The following is a 20,901-nucleotide window of genomic DNA, read 5'->3' as shown; positions in this document are numbered from 1 at the left end:
AGGAAGAAATTGGATTCTGATTATTTAAAGGTATCTTATATATCATTCTCTCTTGTAGAAGAGGAAGTTTTTCAAGACAGATGATAGACAAACAAATGCATGGAAGAACTAGGTGAAATTAATCAATTACTCCAACCACCAGAACATTGAATTGAAAGACCAGGCATCAATCCAATGACCCAGTGCTCTCCCTCCAAAAACAAACGCCAAAACCACCAAAAATGACCTGGCTCTTGTAGTTTAGGGAGAATGCAGTGTCAAAGGGCACCCCTAGAGCTTCAGGAAGCACCAAGTGCCATTTCTACCAGTACTGCTTGGTGTGGCATCAGGGTTATCATGCCAGAGTTAATGTGCCTTCTTGGCTCTGGACATGTGGTGCTTGCACATTTTGGCAATGATGAGGGTTTCCTCCTAACTGGGAGAGGGAAGAATGTGGCCTGCTATTACATTCTAGGAGGGAGGCTTATATAAAATTTGGGCTAAGGTAGCTCCTTGGTGCTCCCCAACTTGTCCCCTTCTCATTTTCTTCTGATCACATAAATGTTTCCTGGTCCCTTTCTTATTGAATTTAATTTAATGTTAATTGATTAAATGGGGCTTGTAGTACATTTTTGAGTGAACATGAACTACTGAAAGGGGTAGGAACCTTGAGGATTAAGGAGCTTATGATCTTTGTAGTTCTTGTGCCTGTCAAAATATTTTTAAAAGATTTTATTTTGCACAAAAGCTCTTTTTGTTTAGAGGGGACTTAGCTTTGCTATATAGTTATCTAGTTCTCCTGTCACAGGAGCTGTTGTAGTGCTGACCAAAGGTGAAACATTCAGGATCCAAAGCCAAAAAACCTCTTAGCATGTGTTGTAGAATTACAGCCTGCATTGCTGATAACCCAGAAAGGTTCAAGAAAAGGTTATAACCAGTTTGTTGCTGTGTGATAAAATGAATGGGAGGGAAGGGACAACAGAAAATGAGAGAACTGTGTCACAAAATAAGCTGACCTTTCCTAGTCACGACTTTTGGCTACAGGCTGACATTTACAGTCAGTTAAATCTTTCTGAGATCAGCCCCGTTGATATTGTAGTAGAAATAACACCACCTCACATTTAAATTTACCTTAGGGAAGAGGGCAATACCAGTCAGTTCTGTGTGTTACAGGTGAGTAGTAGAGTCCCATGTAGCTTACTTGGAGATAGGCCGAGGATTATTACTGAGGATTATTAGCTTTCAAATTTCAGGTTGTCCTCAAAATGCACTTGTATTGTCTTTTTAGTAGTGTCAGTTAATTCTCTCTTGGCTGGCTATGGAGGGTGGTAACAATCTGGAAGAGTGGGAGGACAGAGGGGAAAAAACCAAAGCAACAAACCTAAAATGTGGTGAGGAGCCATTCTACATTGGCTCTGCTCCTGAAAGGGTGGGAATAACTAGCAGGGCTAAATAAAAGTAGAAGAGAAAGACACCTCTCTCTTTATCTTGTGTCTTCCTTTTTGCATAACTGCTGATCTGCCACTTTAGAATTTAGAATTTTCTTTGGAAGTATAAAGAAAATCAAGAAACTTGAAATGAACTTTATATGATGTGTAAAAAAAAATGTGGTTAGTGAATAAATTGTTTTCTTTGATATTTATGCAGTGATTTCTTTTTACTCTTCCCCCCCTCTATTCCAAAGGTCTTATTCTTACTACATTGAAGTGTCCATGGATGAACTAGATTGGATCAGAGTAATTGATCACTCAAAATACCTCTGTCGTTCTTGGCAAAAGCTGTATTTTCCTGCCCGGGTCTGCAGGTTAGTTCACATAGATTAACTATGCGATTGAAGTTTTTACATGTATTGATTGGGTCCAAGTAAACTTAAAACACACATTTAAACACTGAGTTTCTAATCTTAGTTGTGAGAGGCAGATTTCCTGTTTCCTTCTTATTATGTAAAAAGAGAACTTTTTCATGGAACAAATTATCAAATATCATAAATAGGAAAACTTCTTTGGAAGAAGTGGAAAATGGGGCAGCTAGGTGGCGCAGTGGATGGAGCACTGGCCCTGGAGTCAGGAGTACCTGAGTTCAGATCCAGCCTCAGACACTTAACACACACTTACTAGCTGTGTGACCCTGGGCAAGTCACTTAACTCCAATTGCCTCACTAAAATAAAAAAGAAAAAAGAAAAAGTGGAAAATTATGAACATAGAGATGAGACTATAGATTTGGGATATAATAGAGAATTATTCAGAAGACTTTATACTTCATGTTAAATGGTAAGTAACCCAAAAAGCATTCAAGGTATATAAAAAGCTTTTCCAGATCTTATGGTATATCCTAAAATCATAGGTATGTGATAAGTGGCATGCGCATTTCCTTGAAAATCATAGGAGAGTTGTATGCTCAGAGAAGAGCTTCACAAGAACTTCCAAGAGGGGGGGAAGGAAATCAGATGCTGCCTCAGTTTTCATTCTGGACTTTTATGTTTCTTTATGTGTAATTCATTTTCCCAAACCCCAGTAATACTGAAAACCCCTATGACTTGGTAAGGTTGTAGGTAAAAGAGGTGACGTAGCTTGAAAATACTATCTTAAATTTTTTTCAAAGGTAAAAGATTTGGGTCTTAACTTAAATTTTTTATTACTTGTTTCTGGGGATTGAGAATACTTAAATTTATTTCCCCTGCATACTTTTCCCTATGGTAGAAGAGATCTTATGGATATAGATGGATATTCCTTTTGCCTCTTGCTCCTAATTCTCTTGCTGCCATCAGTAGAAGAGCTCCCAGGAGGGCACTGGACAGAATCTTCTCCAATTTTCTTGTTTTCCTGAAGTAAGAGGAGGTAGAGGATGAAAGAAGGGGCTCTATGAAAAAAAGCAGGGTCCGGAGAGGCACAGAAAGACAGCCATCCTAGTCATCTCTCTTTCGACAGCTCTTCCATTTAGGTTTATCCTACAGAGTGAAAGGGTATGCCTTACAGCATCTGATATAGTAAACATTTCTGCCTACATGTCTTTTATTATGGGTATGACTGGACATAGTGCTGTTAGATAAGGATCCTCCTGTGAATATGAAGAAAATCAATTTTAGTCACTAAAGAGTGACTAAAGTGTCTTTGGTCTGGCAGTTATTTTGTTATCAAAGGAATTTTGAATGGATTAAAATGAAAGACTAGAAATTGAGTGAAGATTATGTACATCAGAATTGCCTAGGGGTGTTTTGTGAGTGACAAAGGGTGATTGAAACAGAAAATAAGGTTTAGTTCGCATTGAATAGGGTTATTACACTTGGAATAGATGTTGTTTTTTTTTTTTAAGGCAAACATAATAATAGTCAAACTGTCTGATACTGAAGGATAGATTTGTGTTTGTATTAAATTCGCGACTATAGGCTGGTACATAGTAGGCACTAAATAAATATCTGTTGAATTGAATTGAATCAAACCATCCCAGTTTGGGGATGGTTGTGCTAACCAGGATAGGTCCTGGGTTGTAGTGTTTGTCTGCTAGGAAATGACAGTTCTTTGTTAGTAAGACACGCGTCGGTATGAAAAATAAAGCTGTACTCTTCACTCATCTGTTACCATTTTTATCATCATTATGATTTGTATCCTTTTTTAAAAATTCTTTGTCATCTTTGTGGCTTTCCCTCTGTTTCTTCAGTCTTTATAATTAAAATACTTTCTTTTGTCATTGTGTAGCAAGCACTCAATTCTGGCCTGTTTAGTATAAAAAGTCTACTCATAATTAATTTTGGAGGTAGTGAGCTAAAAGACAAGGAAGAGTTCTTGACATGGTATTTCAAGGTGGTATAGTGGATGGCGTCAGAAAGATCTGATTTTGCCTTGAAATACTAGCTCTGTGACTCTGGCAAGTCAGAGTACTTATCTCATATGGTTGTGGGGAGGATCAAATGAGGTATATGTAAAAGTACTTTGTAAACTTTAAAGTATCATACAGATGTTTGTAAGTTCTTACAAATCCCTTTTTTAGAAAAGGAATTTGGGAGTATAGAAAAGGAAATTTGATTTTGGATTTGTTCTTAAGTGGAAGGAAGGTACATGCTTAATGAAAACTAGAAAGCAGGCTATTCCAGGCATTTCAAGATGAAAAGAAAACCACATATGGGGGAATGGTGGAAGTTACCTAGCCCATCCCTTCTCAGAGTGGCGATACCTCAGGCTAGTAAGAACATCCTCCATATTTAAAGATCTCCAGGGAGGAAGGCTCTACTCAAGCACTGATTAATAACCTTTACACTGAGGAAGTTGTTCCTTATATGGTCTCCCTTTTCGCCATTTTGCATTTTGTTAATCTGCTTATGCAACATTACTCACCAAAAAGGGCCTGTATTTCTGTTTTCTTCTCATCACCTCATTATTTTTCACTTTCTGACAGGTCTTGGTAAAACAATGAAGCGTATTTCAGTCATCATTTTGTTTTGCCCTTAGGTGAGGGTTGCCATCTAGTGTCAAAAATAGGGGGATCAGGCTTTCTAAATAATGACATATGACAGAAAATTACATTTTCTAGGAATAAATGGCAAAAAGTGGAAACTTGCCTGAATTTAGCCTATATTTTTCATTTTCCAACTTAAACTCCATTCCTCCTATTCTGTTTTCTACAGAGTAATGAGGAAAAGCTGATTGCTATATGTAGTATAATTCTTCATGTGTTACAAGACTAGTGTTGTTATAACCATCTTCTTTAGGGAAAATAATTCCGATATTAACCTTTCTCCAGAAAGTTCTCAGAACTTGTCTGTCCTTTGAGACAGTCTCTTTCATGTTTGTTGTTGTTAAGTTGTTTCAGTCATGTCTGACTCTTCGAGATCCCCTTTGGGGTTTTCTTGGAAAGGACACTGCAGTGGTTTGCCATTTCCTTCTCCAGGACATTTTACAGAAAAGGAAACTAAAGCAAACTGAGTCAAGTAACTTGCCCAGTATCTGAGGCAGGATTTAAAGTCAGGTTTTCCTGACTCTAGACTTTATCCATTATACTATCTAGATGCTCCCCATTTTGTGTTAAGATAACTGTAATTGGGGCAGCTAGGTGGCACAGTGGATAGAGCACCGGTGCTGGATTCAGGAGGACCTGAGTTCAAATCCAGCCTCAGTGACTAGCTGTGTGACCCTGGGCAAGTCACTTAACCCCAATTGCCTCGCCAAAAAAAAAAAAAAGATAACTGTAATTGTTAAGTTCTTCATTATATAAAATATTACTTTTTGTAACTGTTGCTTGTTAAGTTCAAATTCTTAACTAGAGGGCCAAACAGCATAAGGTTAATCCTTCTTTTATGCTATATGTATCTCAGTATAGTGTTTACTGTTGAAGTCGCCTCATCTTACTGCTGGAGTTTAAGAACAGATTGAGGGAGGTGCTTGAAGAGTAGAAAAGGAGGCTTGAGTATCATAAGCATCTGTTGTTTGTCTTTGTTCTCAAAGACAGCCATGACATTGGGTGATGTCATGACGTGCAGAGAATTGGATTTAAGTGAGTGAGGGCTGTGCAAGGTCACCAATCTCACTCTCTCCTCCAGAGCCATTTGCGTCCAGTGGCAAGATATATATTAGAAGGACTGGAAATGGCTGTGGATGTTTTTAAGGCAGTTGGGGTTAAGTCACTTGCCCAGGGTCACACAGCTAGTACATGTCTGAGGTGAGATTTGAAGTCAGATCTTCCCAACTTCAGGGCCAGTGCTCTGTCCACTGTGCCACCTGGCTGCCCCATCCATAAGCATCTAGGCGGTAACTGAAGACACAGGAATTCCTAATTTCATTGGTACTTGGGGGTTAAGAGAAGGGAGTAGAAGAATATCAGACACAAAACCTTTAAAAACTCCTTGTTGAAGACATAGAGTAGTCAGGAAACTGGCTAATGAAGTAATGAAGAAGTCAAGTAAAGAGATTAGAGCAAAGATGGAAACCATTGTATTGTTTTTAAGGCCAGGTCTAATGTGATGATATAATTATCAGTTTGTGCCATGGCATTTTGTTTATAGAGTACTAGTAGAGTAAATTTATACCTAAATATTTGGGAAAAAAAACCCATAGAGATTTACTAATGTTTACATGTGTAAGTAAAGAAGTCTTTTTGTGACTTCTTTCCCTTGACTACATGATCATATAACAACCACAAGTAATAATAACTCATATGTATGTTGCTTTTTGTCATTTACAGAGTGCTTTTCTTATAACCTGGTGAGGTATAAGGTAGTATAATTATTTCCCCCATTTTACAGATGGCGAAATTGAGGCCATAAGTAATAGGAAGCCACCCTCTTTATGATGGTTTATGTTGGAAGTTACCATAGGATATTTGGGTGTGTCTCTTATACCTAGAAGAGAAAGGAGAAAACAGAAATGTAGAACTTTTTCCTCCTCTTGTTTCAAGAGAAAGCAATGTTATTATTTTGGATATTTAGTCTCGCTTCCTGTGTAGCAAAATGCTGTAGACTCAGCTTAACGCCAACATCCTTTTAATTCAGTTTTGATATTGTGATGAAATGAGGTACCCACAAGTTATTGAACATTTAATACAAGGAGGTTTACTTTGCCCTAACACAGCAAGGCTATGAGACAAGTATACAGCAGCTCTTAGCTTCTCTAAATGTTGTTTCCTCATTTCCATATGAAAATGTGTCTGGTGAAGTAGGACAGGGCAATATTACTTGAGTGGGCTTCAGAAATACAAGATTAATCAAGAATTGCTCTTGTATAGCAGGGTGCCATAAAAAATATTTCCTTGACTTACTTTACTGCTCATTTATTTCACTTTTTTTCTGACTATTAGATGTTGCATAGGCTTTTGTGGGTTTGGGTTTTTTTTTTTTTAACTTCACTAAATTGCAACAATATACAGTTCTTTAGTTAGACATGAAATGAAGAAGTGAGGCTATTTATGAAAAGTATTGTTTCTTTTTGAGTAACCTTGTATCAGCATGTATACCTTTTTTCTATCTCTTTATTTCATAAGTGGGCACTTTTACAATTTCTTAGCAGCTCACCAAGCTCTATTCTTGCTACTTCACATAATTATGCTGTGTCTTCACTTTTTAATCTAGTGTGTTTCAGATGTCAAAGACACTCTGTTGGAGCTCTGGGAAATTGAAAATAGCATCACTGTTTCCTTAAAGTAAAATTTTAAGTTCTGTATTATTTTGCATTGTAAACTTCTGTCATGTTCTTCCCACTTACCTGCTTTTATTTTTACTAGTAAATAATCATGTAAATGAAGGATATAGTCTTAGAAGAGTGCAACACAAAACAAAGCCACATGGTGTCACTAAGCTATAACATTAGGTTTGGTTTTTTTTTAGAACCAAGTAAAATATGAGATTGCTTTTTCACTGCATTTAAATGTAAATTGTTCTGAAATCTCTGACTTGTGAAATCACATATTAAACTATTTATACTATTTAAAAAATTTCCACTGTAGAACATTAATTGTGCTGGATGTTCTCCTTGGCCAATATGCTGGTATCAGCTCTTGGCCTGTGTCATCTACAAAATATAGCACATATGGCCTTTAACGTTGCCTTTGTGTAGCTTTGTAAAAATCATTCCATTTTTAGCCATCTTGCTTTTGAATTTAGAGAATAGTAAAGAGAGAAATCCAAAGTAAACTTATAATATGGCTATACATTCTTTCTTCTTTTAAGAACTTATGATATTGTATATTCTTTATAGAACATTTCAACATCATCCAACCTTGGGAAAACCAGAGATAGGTGGATATAGCAGCAGTTCTTAAAGTGTGGTCTTTGGACCCCTGGAAGTCCCCAAGAGCCTTTCAAGAGGTCCATGTAGTCAAAACTATTTTGATAGTAATGCTAACATGCTATTTGCCTCTTAAAATACTATTCTATTTTCCAACTACAATCTGTGTGAAGCTAGATTTTCTTCGTATACTTCAAGGAGAACAACATATTGTAACAGATTTAATGCAGCTGCAGAAGACCCACTGCTTTCTATTATGTTAGACATTAAGAGATTTGTAAAAACATGTAAACTGGGGCAGCTAGGTGGCGCAGGGGATAAAGCACCAGCCCTGAATTCAGTAGGACCTGAGTTCAAATCCAGCCTCAGACTCTTGACACTTACTAACTGTGTGACCCTGGTCGAGTCACTTAACCCTCATTGCCCTGCAAAAAACAAAACAAAACATGTAAGCTGGTGCCATTCACTAAATTGTTTCTGTTTTGGAAATTATACTTATTTTTCATAAAATATTTATGTTAACATGTACTGGGGTTTTTAGTTATTTCTAAGTGAATTCAGTACTCTTAAAAATTTCCAATATGACATATATTGCCATATCTAACCCACATAAACAAAAGATTTTTGAGGTCCTTAGTAATTTGGGGGGGGCAGGTCTGGAGCACTGAGGGTTAAGTGACTTTCCCAAGGTCACACAGCTAGTAAGTGTCAAATGTCTGAAGCCAGATTTGAACTCAGGTCCTCCTGAATCCAGGGCCAGTGCTTTATCCATTGGGCCACCTGGATTCCCCTGTCCTTAGTAATTTTTAAAAGCGTAAATGAGTCCTCGGTATTTTTTAAGATTGTAAGTGGTACAAAGTTTTTAAGAGTATAAAGTAAGACAAAAAAATGGAAAATTATTGGAATATAGAAACATACAGGCAAAATAACTATTTTCAACAGTTTAGAATAAGAAGATGCTACCTGAAGTCATTGGTTTAGTTTTGATGGTATTTTGGGGAAAGAAATCTCTCTCCTCAGTTTTGGTGTAGTGATCCTATTCACAGACTAATCACAGCTTCTTTGGCCAGAAATAGGTATAATACAAACAGCTGACTGATTAGGCATTCAGGAAGAATTTTATTTGTCAGAATTTCCTAAGACACGTGGAAGAGAAATATTTGCTCTGTCCATGCAGGAAAGGCTTATGTCAAAATACCTTTGTCTACCAGCCCCCTAGGTCGTTATAAACTACTGTTGTGGATTCTCCTGTCATTGCTGACCCAAAGAAATATATGAGACTCATTTCTGGGTGAAACAAATGTTCTTAGCTAAATTTTTTTAGTTTTTTTTTTTTCTGAATATGTTTAATCAAGGAATTGCTGAAATTCTCTCCACGTTGGGCTAATATTGGTCAAAACAGCAAGCATTTATTAAGCACTTACTATGTGCCAGGTATTGTGCTAAAGCATTGGTAATACACATAAAGGCAAAAACAGGCTCTGCCCTCAAGCAACTCACAATCTAATGGAGAGAATTAAATGCAACCAAATATAAACAAGGGAGATAGGTTCAGGATGAAATTACCAATCTCAAAGGGGAACACTAACACCAAAGAAAACTGGGCAAGATTTCTTGCAGAAAGGAATTTTAGCTGAGACTTGAAGAAAGCTGGGAAGGGAGGAGGATGGTGATGAGGAGAGAGAATTCTAGGTATGGGAAACATGCCTAGGAAAATGCTTGAAGTCAGGAGGTGAAATGTCTTATTCAATGAAACAAGTAGGCTATTGTTTCTCTCTGTCTCTGTCTCTCTATATTTATTTATATATGTGTGTGTGTGTCTGTGTGTATACATATATGTGTGTGTGTATATGTGTGTGTATATATATATGTGTGTGTATGTGTATATATATATACATATATATGTGTGTGTGTGTGTTTACATAACAAATAGGTTATTGTTACATGGAGAGGAGTAGTAAGGTATAAGAAGATGGTAGTAAGGTGGGTTTTATTTTTTTTATTCTAAATAGAATTTTATTTTCCAAAATATATGTAAAAACAAAATTTTAACATCAATTTTTTAAAAACTTTGTGTTCCAACTTCTTTTCCCCCCTCCATTCCCACCCCTCACCCACAAGAACTCACTTGATTGAATTGATTAAGGAGGGCTTTAAAAACCAAAGTAGGGGCAGCTAGGTGGTGCAGTGGATAAAGCACCAGCCTTGGATTCAGGAGGACCTGAGTTCAAATCTGGCCTCAGGCACTTGACACTTAACTAGCTGTGTGACCTTGGGCAAGTCACTTAACCCCAATTGCCTTACCAACAAAACAAAATAGTAGGTCTCAAAAACCAAAGTAGTTTATATTTAATTCTTATTTAGTCCCTTGGAGGTAGTAGGGAAGCACTGAAGTTTACTGAGTAGGGGATGACATAGTTAGACCTACCCTTTAGAGAAGATCACTTTGAAGCTGAGAAGAAGATGGACTGGGGTAGGGAAAGACTTGAGGCAGAATCTAAGAGATTTTTTAGCCTTTTAAAAGACTGTAATAGACCACTTTATCACTCTGGTAAAAACCTACGGATCATTTCTCAGAATGTTTTTAAATGCATAAAATAAAATACACAGAATTACAAAATGAATCTAGACTTTTCTGTAGGGAGCAGCCACATTTAGTCATATAATTATTCTTTGGGAAATAGCTTCATATCATAAATGCTTTTTTAGCTGGGAAATTTTTTTCCTAGTATTCTCTTGTTAAGGTAAAAGCATTTTATGTTTAGTGAGGTCTGAGAATTGAAAGTTTTTTGGTTGAATGCAGCAGATTCTAATCTTGTTTATTATAGAGAATAACGAGAGGCAACTTTGTATAGTGGATATAAAGTTGGTCTCAGAGTAAGGAAGATCTGGGTTCCAGTCCTACTTGTGACTGTCATACTGGTGGTGTGACATGAGTGAATCACTTCACTTCTCTGTTTTAGGCCATTCTTTGAGACTATAAATTGAAAGAAAAGATTCTGACCTGTATTGGTCAAGGGAGTTTTCTCATCCAGAAATTCCCCATTCCAGTGAAATCACATATAGAGAGTTCCTATTCTCATTCTTATCTAATAGAGAATAACACTTAGGCTTTTTGGAGGTTGGCTTATGGAACGTGAAAGGAGAAAGAAAGGCACCCCTTTTATTTCATTTTAGAGTATTAGCGGCCTTTAGTAAATTCTTGTCAGAAGATCGTAATAATACTCATTGCCATACACACTTGCCTGTTGCTAACTATGGTAAAACAAGATCTGTATTTGACTTGGCTTATAATTCTTAGCCAGATATTGCATTGTGGAAAGAAGACTAGCTTTAGAGTCAGGAATCCCTGAGTATTTTAGCCTTTTAAAAAATGTCATATACCTTTTTATTACTGTGGCAAAACTATGCATTATTTCTCAAAATGTTTATAGAAGAGTTGCCAGTCTTCATCAGTTGCAAGAGTTTCCCCACCTTACTGCAGTGAGAAAATGATGCACTTGGACAAAATCAAACAAAAGAAATATGAATACTGAGAGGCCTCTAGAGCACTTGTATTATAGTTTAAGTTTAGCTAAAATTCTCCCAGCTGATTTTCAGACACCATTTCCATCATCTCTCTTGGACTCTCTTAGGAACTTATATTGGGTGTAAACGGGTTTATTTTATTCAACAATGCAACTGAACCATGTGTGAAGCATTTTTTTCGTGCATGTGAATAGATATATACTAAAGGCTTAGCTAAAATTACTCCTTGACATACCATTTAGTGCTATCAATTAACTGGCCCCTTCAACTTCTCTATTCTCATCTAGAGTTATTCTTAAGAAATCTCTTTTGTTGTGGGGGAAAGGACAGGGTGTAGGATTCATATGTTATGAGTACCACCCTGCTCCCTCCTACATGCCTGTACTTAGAATATTCCTATTATCACAAATATTTTCTGTCTTCTTTGGTATATCTACCCTTCTTAACTTACCCTCCCTTCCTCTAACCTTTCCAGTCTTCTTATACCCTTCCAACACCTTTCCCCCCTCATCCATCCCGTCTCGTCCCTAGTCCTCCTGAACATTGTGATCTAGTAACACTGGCTTCCTTGATGTTTCTCGAATAAGAAACTCCTCTGTTGTTCCCCCTGCATGGAATGCTCTCCCTCCTTATTTTCACCTCCTACCTTCCTTCAAATCTCAGCTAAAAACCCACCTTCTATAAGAAGCCATTCCCACTTCCTCTTAAGTCTAGAGCTTTTTCTTTCTTGATTATTTCTTACTTATCCTGTATATACTTTGTACATAGTTGTTTTACATGGTCTCCCTCATTAGATTGTGAACTCCTCAAAGGCTTTTGCCTTTTTTGTATTTTCAGCACTTAGCACATAACACTCAACACAGTGCTGGGTATTTATAAATGACTGACTCTATCTATCACTTCTTTTAACACTTAGCTCAAGATTCCTTCTGTATGAAATCTTACATAATCATAGATTATATATTATTTAGTAATTGTTTTCTAATGGATTCACATATATGTTTTTTTGGGTTTTTGGGTTTTTTTGCGAGGCAATGAGGGTTAAGTGACTTGCCCAGGGTCACACAGCTAGTAAGTGTCAAGTGTCTGAGGCCAGATTTGAACTCAGGTCCTCCTGAATTCAGGTCCTCCTGAATTCAGGGCCAGGGCTCTATCCACTGCGCCACCTAGCTGCCCCTGTATTTTTATATTTATTGAGTTTTTATTTTCTTATTAAAATGAATGAAATGATAGAACTCAGTATCTCAGCATTCACAAGTGGTTATGGAGAAAACAAAAGATTTAACACAAATTCATATTCTACATGTATCATATGAACTTTATTAAATGAAAGTAATTTAGGGAGAAGTAGGCAATTATTAAGAGAAAATTTATTAGAGAAAAAATCACTTCTTAAACAACATACTGTAGTCTACTTGAAGTTGCATTTAATCAAGCTCTGTTGCTGTAAATATATAGCTCATGCTGTGGATGAATGGATGAATAAGTTGCATATACTTCAATCGTTTAGTGAATTACTATTTCCAGTCCCTTATTCACAGATTTGTGGATACACATAAGTTGAAAAAACTGTAAGCAAAGATCTCAAATATACTTAATTGTTTTGGTCCTTAGACATTTACATATATATACATATAGATACATGTGCATACACACATGCATGCATGCATACATACTTGCATGCCACACACATATATTTCTTAGGAAATATATTCTTGATGACAAAGGCCACATTACTTTTTTCCCTTTCCTCTCCAGTCTATTAGTATAGATGTTCATATTTAAGAAAAGAATGAGTTGTTATTCTATCCCCATTCTTAAGTTTATCCACCCCTCTCCTGATTATACTTTTAAGCTTAAGGAAATAAGTAGATACCTGTTGCTTCACTTCTCTTTTGTTTATTGCTATCAATTTCAGACACTTGTATTTCAGAGTTGTTTTAAAGCCTTGGCACCTCACTTTTTACTTCTTTCAGAAGAATTAAGAGGCTTCTAGAAATGTAAATTAGGTTCTTTAGGGGGAAAAGGTGTTCTTTTTGGAAAATTTTTATTTGACTTGGAAACATTTTCCATAGATGTCTTTTTTTGGTTAGTTTTTGAATATATGTAAAAGCACCTATAATGTTTATATGTTCATTAGAAAATTCTTCCTTCGATTTCAAACATTTAAGTTCTCTTAGTTCCAGAGGCTTGAGGACATTGTCATGAAATCCTTGAACATTGCAGGCAAGATGTTTATGGTCTTAGGACCATAAGCCTAGAAAGTAGAGAATGGTTATAGGAAAGTATCCAAAGTTGATGAGGGTTTGGGCCCAGCACATTGACCACGGGTAAGTAGAGCTAGGAATCTGATGAATGGAGAGTGGACTTTGATTTACTTTAGAGTTATGGGAGGGTAACTGGGATGTGAGGAGGAGGAGGGGTACAAAAGAGTATAGTAAGGGACAGTCACAGATCAGAATTAAAAGATTCTCTGAGGAGAAATTTAAATAAAATTGTCACAAGTAATATTGAAAGAAGAGCAGGTAGTCCTAAAACAAAGCATTCTTCTGTAGAGGATAAGGGCTTTGTTGTTGGAAAGTGGAATATGGTTTCTCTAATGTCATTGTCTCCTACAAGACCAAGAAGGTGGACAAGCTAGCTAACCAATTCTTGGAGAACAAAAAAATTACCAAATGAAACTTTTCGTGAATCATAATTCCATTTTACCAAGCCTTTTTCCTTTAGTAAATTCTGAAAAAGATATTGTTGAGGGGCAGCTAGGTGGCACAGTGGATAGAGCACCAGCCCTAGATTCAGGAGGGCCTAAGTTCAAATCCGGCCTCAGACACTTCACACTTACTAGCTGTGTGACCCTAAGCAAGTCACTTAACCCCAATTACCTAAAAAAAAAAAATATTGTTGAAATAATTCACTGGTAAAGAATTCTTTGATCCCTTCAGTGGGAGGGTAGATGCCATGTATATGTTCTCATCCATTCTTCCTTATCCCATACCGGTGCAAAGACAGAAGTAATCTGGTTAGAGAAGCACAGAGGACCTCCTACCTGAATTCCTAGAGCAACACACAATTTAGCACTTAATTATATACTATTTGAAGTTGTTTGTTAATGAGGTTGTAATCTAATTCTGAATCTTACATAGAAGTGCCTTTCATTTGGGGACTTAGGACATACAAAATGCTTTATAGGTCATAACCTTTCTGGATGGATTCCAGATGGCTGGATTCTAACATTTGAATGGTCTTGTGATCTTGTTGATCTGGGTGTTCCCTCTGGTGAATCACAATTCATCTAAAGTTAGCCATTTTGCATAATTTTCTTTCATCTCTGTCCATAAAGTTCACAGCAGGGGGTTGTCTGACATTCTGGGAATCTTCCTTGTATCATCTTGACACCCTTAAGATAGCAGTGGAGTATTCAGGCTGCCATGTGGGTATCCTGTACTCTGTCCATGTGACTAGCCCATCTTATATCTTGATCAGACATTGCTTTGATGACATTCTTGACACCACTTCTCCTTTGTAATTAACCCTGATTGTAGTGTGTCGGAGCATATTCTGGGTGGCACTTCCTTTCTTTGGAGATTGTGGGTTGTGTGCCTTGTAACTCTACATCACTGAAAGAATATTGGGGTTGAAAAGATGGACTTTTGTTTCAAGGAGAAACTTAGGATCATTTAAAAAATCAACTTTGCACTTTACAAAGTATCTTTTCCTGCGTAATTCTGGGCCTTGCTCATTGTCCATTTGCAGTGGCTGCCATATACACACAGAGAGAGACAGACAGTTGAGTTCTTTACATAGTATATAGACACTCTTCAACCACTTAGTTATTCCTATGGGATTAGTTGGCTAAACTCATTTGAGTGATGACGGATCTAGTTTGGCAGCTTTACTGTATTCTGGCACAGTCAGTCACATGGTCCTGTGCTAAGCTGTGGGGATACAAAGAAAAGGAAGTGACAATCTCTCACTCTCAAGGAATATACAGTCTGATAGGAGAGACAACATACAAACAATTATGTACAGACAAGTTATACAGAAGATAGATTGGACAAAACCAACAGACAAGGCACTAGAATTAAGGGGAATTCTTCTGGAAGAAGGTAGAATTTTAGCTGGGACTTGATGGAAGCCAGGAGGCAGAGATAAGGAGGGAGAACATTCTAGGCATGGAGAACAAGCAGTGCAAACTGTTGGAGCACCTTGTTTGCAGAGCATCAGGGGAGCTGTTGTCACTGTGTCACAGAGCAGGTGGGAAGAGGTGGGGAGTCAGGTTATAAAAGGCTTCAAACACCAAGGAGAGGATTTTCTTTATCATCCTGGAATTGCTAGGGAGCCACTGGAGTTGAATGAATAGATGGGGTAACCTGGTCACACCTGTTTTAGGAAGAGCACTTTTACAGATGTTGGGAGGATGGAGTGAAGAAGAGAGAGACTTGAAGGAGGGAGACCAAACCGCAGGATATATTCCATTTGTCTAGGTGTGAGGTGATGAGTGTCTGTGTGAGGGTTGGTAACCTTGTCAAAGGAGAGAAGAGGGTATATATGAGGGATATTACAAGGGCAGAAACAACAACATGGCATCAGATTGGATATGAGTGGGGGTGGGGCATGTGATAGAGTGAGGAATTGAAGATGATACCTAGATTGTAAGCCTGGGTCATATTTAGGATGTGAATTTGGATCACTGGGATATCAGTAGAAAGATGGTGGCATCTTCAACAGTTGTTAAAAACAAAAAAGGAAGAAGGAAGGGTTTGGTAGGGAAATTGGGGGGAAGATAATGAATTCCATGTGTACATGTAAGAAGAAATCCATTTTGAGATATCGAATAGGCAGTTGGAGATGTTAGAATGTAAGTAAGCAGAGATGTGAGGGCTGGATAAGTAGATTTGAAAATCATTAACATAAAGATAATAATTTAATCCATGCAAGTTGATGAGACTACCAAGTGAAATGGTATAGAGGAAGAAGAGAAAAGGGCCCAGTGCTGTCTGCAAACAGGATTACCTGAAAGGTTTTGATAATTTAGGGAATCCTTTGATATGGACTTTGTGTTGGATCTCTTTCATCCCATTGGTGAATGTGTTTCCTTGTTTTATACCTTGCCCAGTACCAGAAACCAGAAGGTCTTTTTATATTTCAAGGACTCTTGTGTAATTTTGAGGTGTATATGGAAAATACTTTGTTGGAAAGGAGTCTTTAAAGTGGCAATTTGGTCTAATGAATTAAGTTATTTTTTTCATAGTCAGCAAACAGTAAGTAAGTATACCAGGATCTTGAAATCTGTTTTAGTCAAATGTAAAATGGTAAAGATGTGGTCTTCTGTAGAATATCCCTTGAACTGCCTGCCTCTTCTGTTTTAATACTCTTTTAAAAGAGATCCTCAACATGTAATTAGATTGTTCTTATAAAAATTTTATAGGGGCAGCTAGGTGGCGCAGTGGATAGAGCACCGGCCCTGGAGTCAGGAATACCTGAGTTCAAATCTGGCCTCAAACACTTAACACTTACTAGCTGTGTGACCCTGGGCAAGTCGCTTAACCCCAATTGCCTCACTAAAAAAAAATAATAATAAATAAATTTTATATTGCTTAGAAAACAGACATGTGGTTTGATAGTTATTGATGTTCTCTTGATCATTTTTTTAAATGTCTGAGATTTTTTCTCCTTCCTTTTGTTATCTTCCTCTCCTTCAGACCCAGTCCCTCAAAACCCTTAAAATTGTGTTGCTTATCTGCAGACTCTTTCTATAAAGTACCAATTTCTACAAAATGACTATGGTATTGCCTTTATCCCCATTATGGGAAGAAGATATGCTGGAGGACAAAAGAGTTTTACACTCATCTTTCCACAGGAAGTTGATTAAGAAATGAGTTGTTTGAACAATTCTCATTGTCAATAAAATCATCAGAGCTTTTCTTAGTGATCATTATAAGGAATACAAACCCTTAGGATTAAGGAGCCTTCTGACATTAAGGTTAGCTCAGGGGAGTGTAGTCTAAAAGTGAAACTAGATTGCTTGTCAGCTGCCAGAAATTCTGGGCAGAGTGCCAGACTTGATTCACCTTCTAAAAATTCATCTTCTATGAAAATAGAGGGCTTGCTCCCTGCAAGCAATGGTGCTTGCAAGAACATTTTGGACTCCTTTCAGCCCAGGGTTCCTTATTGCTCTGAGGAAAGGTGAGAGGACCCATCACTCAGGGCTGGTGGCTCTCACCTCATTTATGAGCTATAATATTTTCTTTAGCAGCCTTATTTCATTATGTTTCAAATTATAATTTCATAAGTTAATAATGATTTTTTTCCAAATAATGTGGGTCATCTATACACATGAGTGTGTTCTGCATGTTAGGAAGCCATAGGTTTTAATTTCTGATGGTCATAGATATTCTCTGCACACTCTCAAGCTGTTAGACTATAACAGCTGTTTTAGTTCATTTCTCCTTGCAAAAGAAATGTGATGTGGACCAAAATGATCAGTAATTATATATTTTGAAAGCTAAAATCTCCAGTTACAGTGAGAGCTAATTTACACATTAGATACTGATAAAACTATAGTGTTCTGTGGACTTCAAAGTTTCTCTTATCTCTTTCCCAAGACTATACAAGAGATTCTGTGCTAAAGGATAATTTAACTTTTTCTTTTTCTTTTTGAAAGCTGCCTTTATATTGCCTATTGTAATTTTGGAGTTGGAAATCAACTGTAATGCAAAGCTACTTGATGTTTTTCTAAAGGAAGAAGTTAAGAGACTTTCGTGCAGGGCAAGGTTTAGAAGTGTTCTGCTTTATTTTATTTTTGTTGATCTGTTGATGAGCTCCTACCATCTGTGATCCATTTAATGATGGAGAAAACATTTTGTGCTTTTCCTTATTTCTTAAAGGATGGACGAGCATGATTTGGAGAGTTACATGGATAGATATACTTCAGTACTTAATTCTCACCCTACAGTACTTAATTCATTCTGAATATGAAACAGATAATGAGGCTCCATTTTTGTTATTTTGCATATTGTGATGCTGTATGCAAAACAAAAGAATGCAATGATGTTGCATTTTTTTCTCCTTTGAAATTTTCACTAAGTAGTGGACAAAAATATTTTGATTAAACATTCTTCCTTAACTGGAAACTTTGGGGTACATTTTGTGTGTAAACATTGTTTTCTTTGATTTTATGGGACTTACTTTTAGTGCAGTAGAAGCATCATATTAGTGTACTATCATATCTAATGGTACGCTTTTCTTTTTTTTTTCTAGTGAGGCAATTGGGATTAAGTGGCTTGCCCAGGGTCACACAGCTAGTAAATGTCAAGTGTCTGAGGCCGGATTTGAACTCAGGTCCTCCTGAATCCAGGGCTGGTGCTCTATCCACTGCGCCACCTGGTACACTTTTCTTAAACTTCCATTTTACTGTGGACTTTTCATTGTATGTTTGAGGGCAAAGATTTGGTTAAGGAAAGAAATCAAGGTGCTCTTTTTATTGCTTTAAGTATTTGAAAATTGGACAAACTAATAGGCTTAAAAAGAATTTGGGATTGATGACTCACTATACAAAAAGTCTTTTTTGAGTCATTTGGTATGAGTCTTCTTAATAGCAATCCCTTTTAGTGCATTTAAAATAGGATTCAGGGGCAGGTAGGTGGTGCAGTGGATAGAGCACTGGCCCTGGAGTCAGGAGGACCTGAGTTCAAATCTAGCCTCAGACACTTAACACTTACTAGCTGTGTGACCCTGGGCAAGTCACTTAACCCCAGTTGCCTTGCCAAAAACAACCCTAAAACTAAAGTAAGATTCAGTTTTTAAATTTTTGATTTATATGTGGCTTTTCAGAAATGTATCACTTGTGTCTGTGAGGCACATTGTATAGGGATTGGCTGTGGAGAGTCAGGAACCAAAAAGATCTTGGCAGGCTAAAGCACTGGACTGAATCTCATAAGGTACAGTTCACTAGCAATTAATGTAAAATCTTGTACTTGTGTTCAGAAAATCAGTTTCACAAGTACAAGGTGAGAGAGGCATGGTTAGAATTTGAGAAATATCTGGTTTTTATGGGGTTTTTTTTGGGGGGGTTGTTTGTTTTTGGTGGACTCAGGGCTTATTATGAGAATGTGGTGTGATGTTTTAGCTAAAAGTGTTGATGAGACATGATCTGCATCCAGAGGGACATAATTTAAAGGAATAAGGAGATTATAGTTCCTCTGTAATCTACCCTGGTCTGACCCTATCTGGTATATTATATTCAGTTCTGCTCACCCCAGCTTAAGTAGGATATTGATATATTGAAGTTTATCTCTGGAGGAGGGCAACCGGATGGTAATGGACTTTGAGTCTGTGTCACAGCAAGATCTATTGAAGGAACTGAGAATTTTAAGTCTAGAGAGCAGAAAATTTGGTGAGTGAGATGAGATTATAGCGGCTAAAGGGATGTCTTGTGAAGGAGGGATTGAATTTATTCTCTTTGGCCCAAGAGGACAGAACCAGGAACAGTGAGTGTTAGTTACAAAGGGGGATAGTTAAGCTTTATGTGAGGAATAACTTTATGTGAGGCAGTTGGGGTTAAGTGACTTGCCTAGGGTCACACAGCTAGTAAGTGTCAAGTGTCTGGGGCCGGATTTGAACTCAGGTACTCCTGACTCCAGGGCCAGTGCTTTATCCACTGCGCCACCTACCTGCCCCAAGGAATAACTTCTTAACAATCAGAGCTAGCAGTCAGTTGGAAATATTTATTAGGTACCTACTCAGTGTAGGCACTAGGGATACAAAACCAAAAAATTAAACAGCCCCAGCCCTCGTGGAGGTTCTTTGCAATCATTGACAACCAGAATATACGTGAATATATACAAAATATGTGCAAATAGATAACAAGGTAAATATAAAAAATTTTTTTCAGAGCTTCCAAACATACTGATTTATTAAGCAGTGCATACCAGTTGCATAACAGATTGGGTCTAGGCCTTCCTTAGCTTGGCATTACACCCCAAATATAGGGGGAGACAGATTTTTATACATTAAAAGAAAAGAATTAAGAGTAAATAAGCCGGGGCAGCTAGGTGGCGCAGTGGATAGAGCACCGGCCCTGGAGTCAGGAGTACCTGGGTTCAAATCCGGCCTCAGACACTTGACATTTACTAGCTGTGTGACGCTGGGCAAGTCACTTAACCCCAATTGCCTCATTTAAAAAAAAAAAACAAGAGTAAATAAGACAGGATAAACAATTAGGTAATCTGATTTCTAATTTGGAAGAAAGATTAGGGACTTTCCAAGTTGGGAGGGAGAGAGCAAATGTGCAATTTCCTGAAATCAAAAAAGAGGTGCCCTCCTCCCTTTCCCATGCGTCTGTATTCAATCAAAGGAAAAAGAAAACAGTAACTGATTAATCAGTACAGGTCCAATTTTCAGATAAGACAAAAGGGTTGCTTGAGATGTATAATTGTTAGAAAACTCCTTATATCAATCTTCGGATCTGACAGGGTTTCTGGTCAGCATAGCTTAAGTCCTTAGTTAAGGGTCTCTAAACAACAGGTAGAGGTGATCCAGCTTCCAAGCCACATGGGGCTAGTTTCAAGCAATGCAATAAAATTTTCTCAAAATTCCCATAATTGAATACTTTTCTTACAGGACAGAAATTGGACTAGTCCATTAATTGAATAGAAGGGGAACTGAGCTAGATCCAAAATT

At 37.4% G+C, this 20,901-nt stretch overlaps 1 protein-coding gene across 1 annotated transcript in view; it reads left to right on the top strand.

Annotated features, from left to right (window-relative positions):
• Positions 1-20,901, top strand: part of BTBD9 (BTB domain containing 9) — a 413,203-nt gene that overhangs the window by 25,692 nt on the left and 366,610 nt on the right. The window contains 1 exon segment of the mRNA XM_044001629.1: positions 1,664-1,783. Coding sequence (XP_043857564.1) covers positions 1,664-1,783 — 120 coding nt within the window.

This window comes from Dromiciops gliroides, chromosome 4 (genome assembly GCF_019393635.1).
Source record: "Dromiciops gliroides isolate mDroGli1 chromosome 4, mDroGli1.pri, whole genome shotgun sequence".
Taxonomy (NCBI): domain Eukaryota; kingdom Metazoa; phylum Chordata; class Mammalia; order Microbiotheria; family Microbiotheriidae; genus Dromiciops; species Dromiciops gliroides.
Note: the sequence above shows the minus strand (reverse complement) of the source record. Positions and strands in the feature narration are given on the sequence as shown.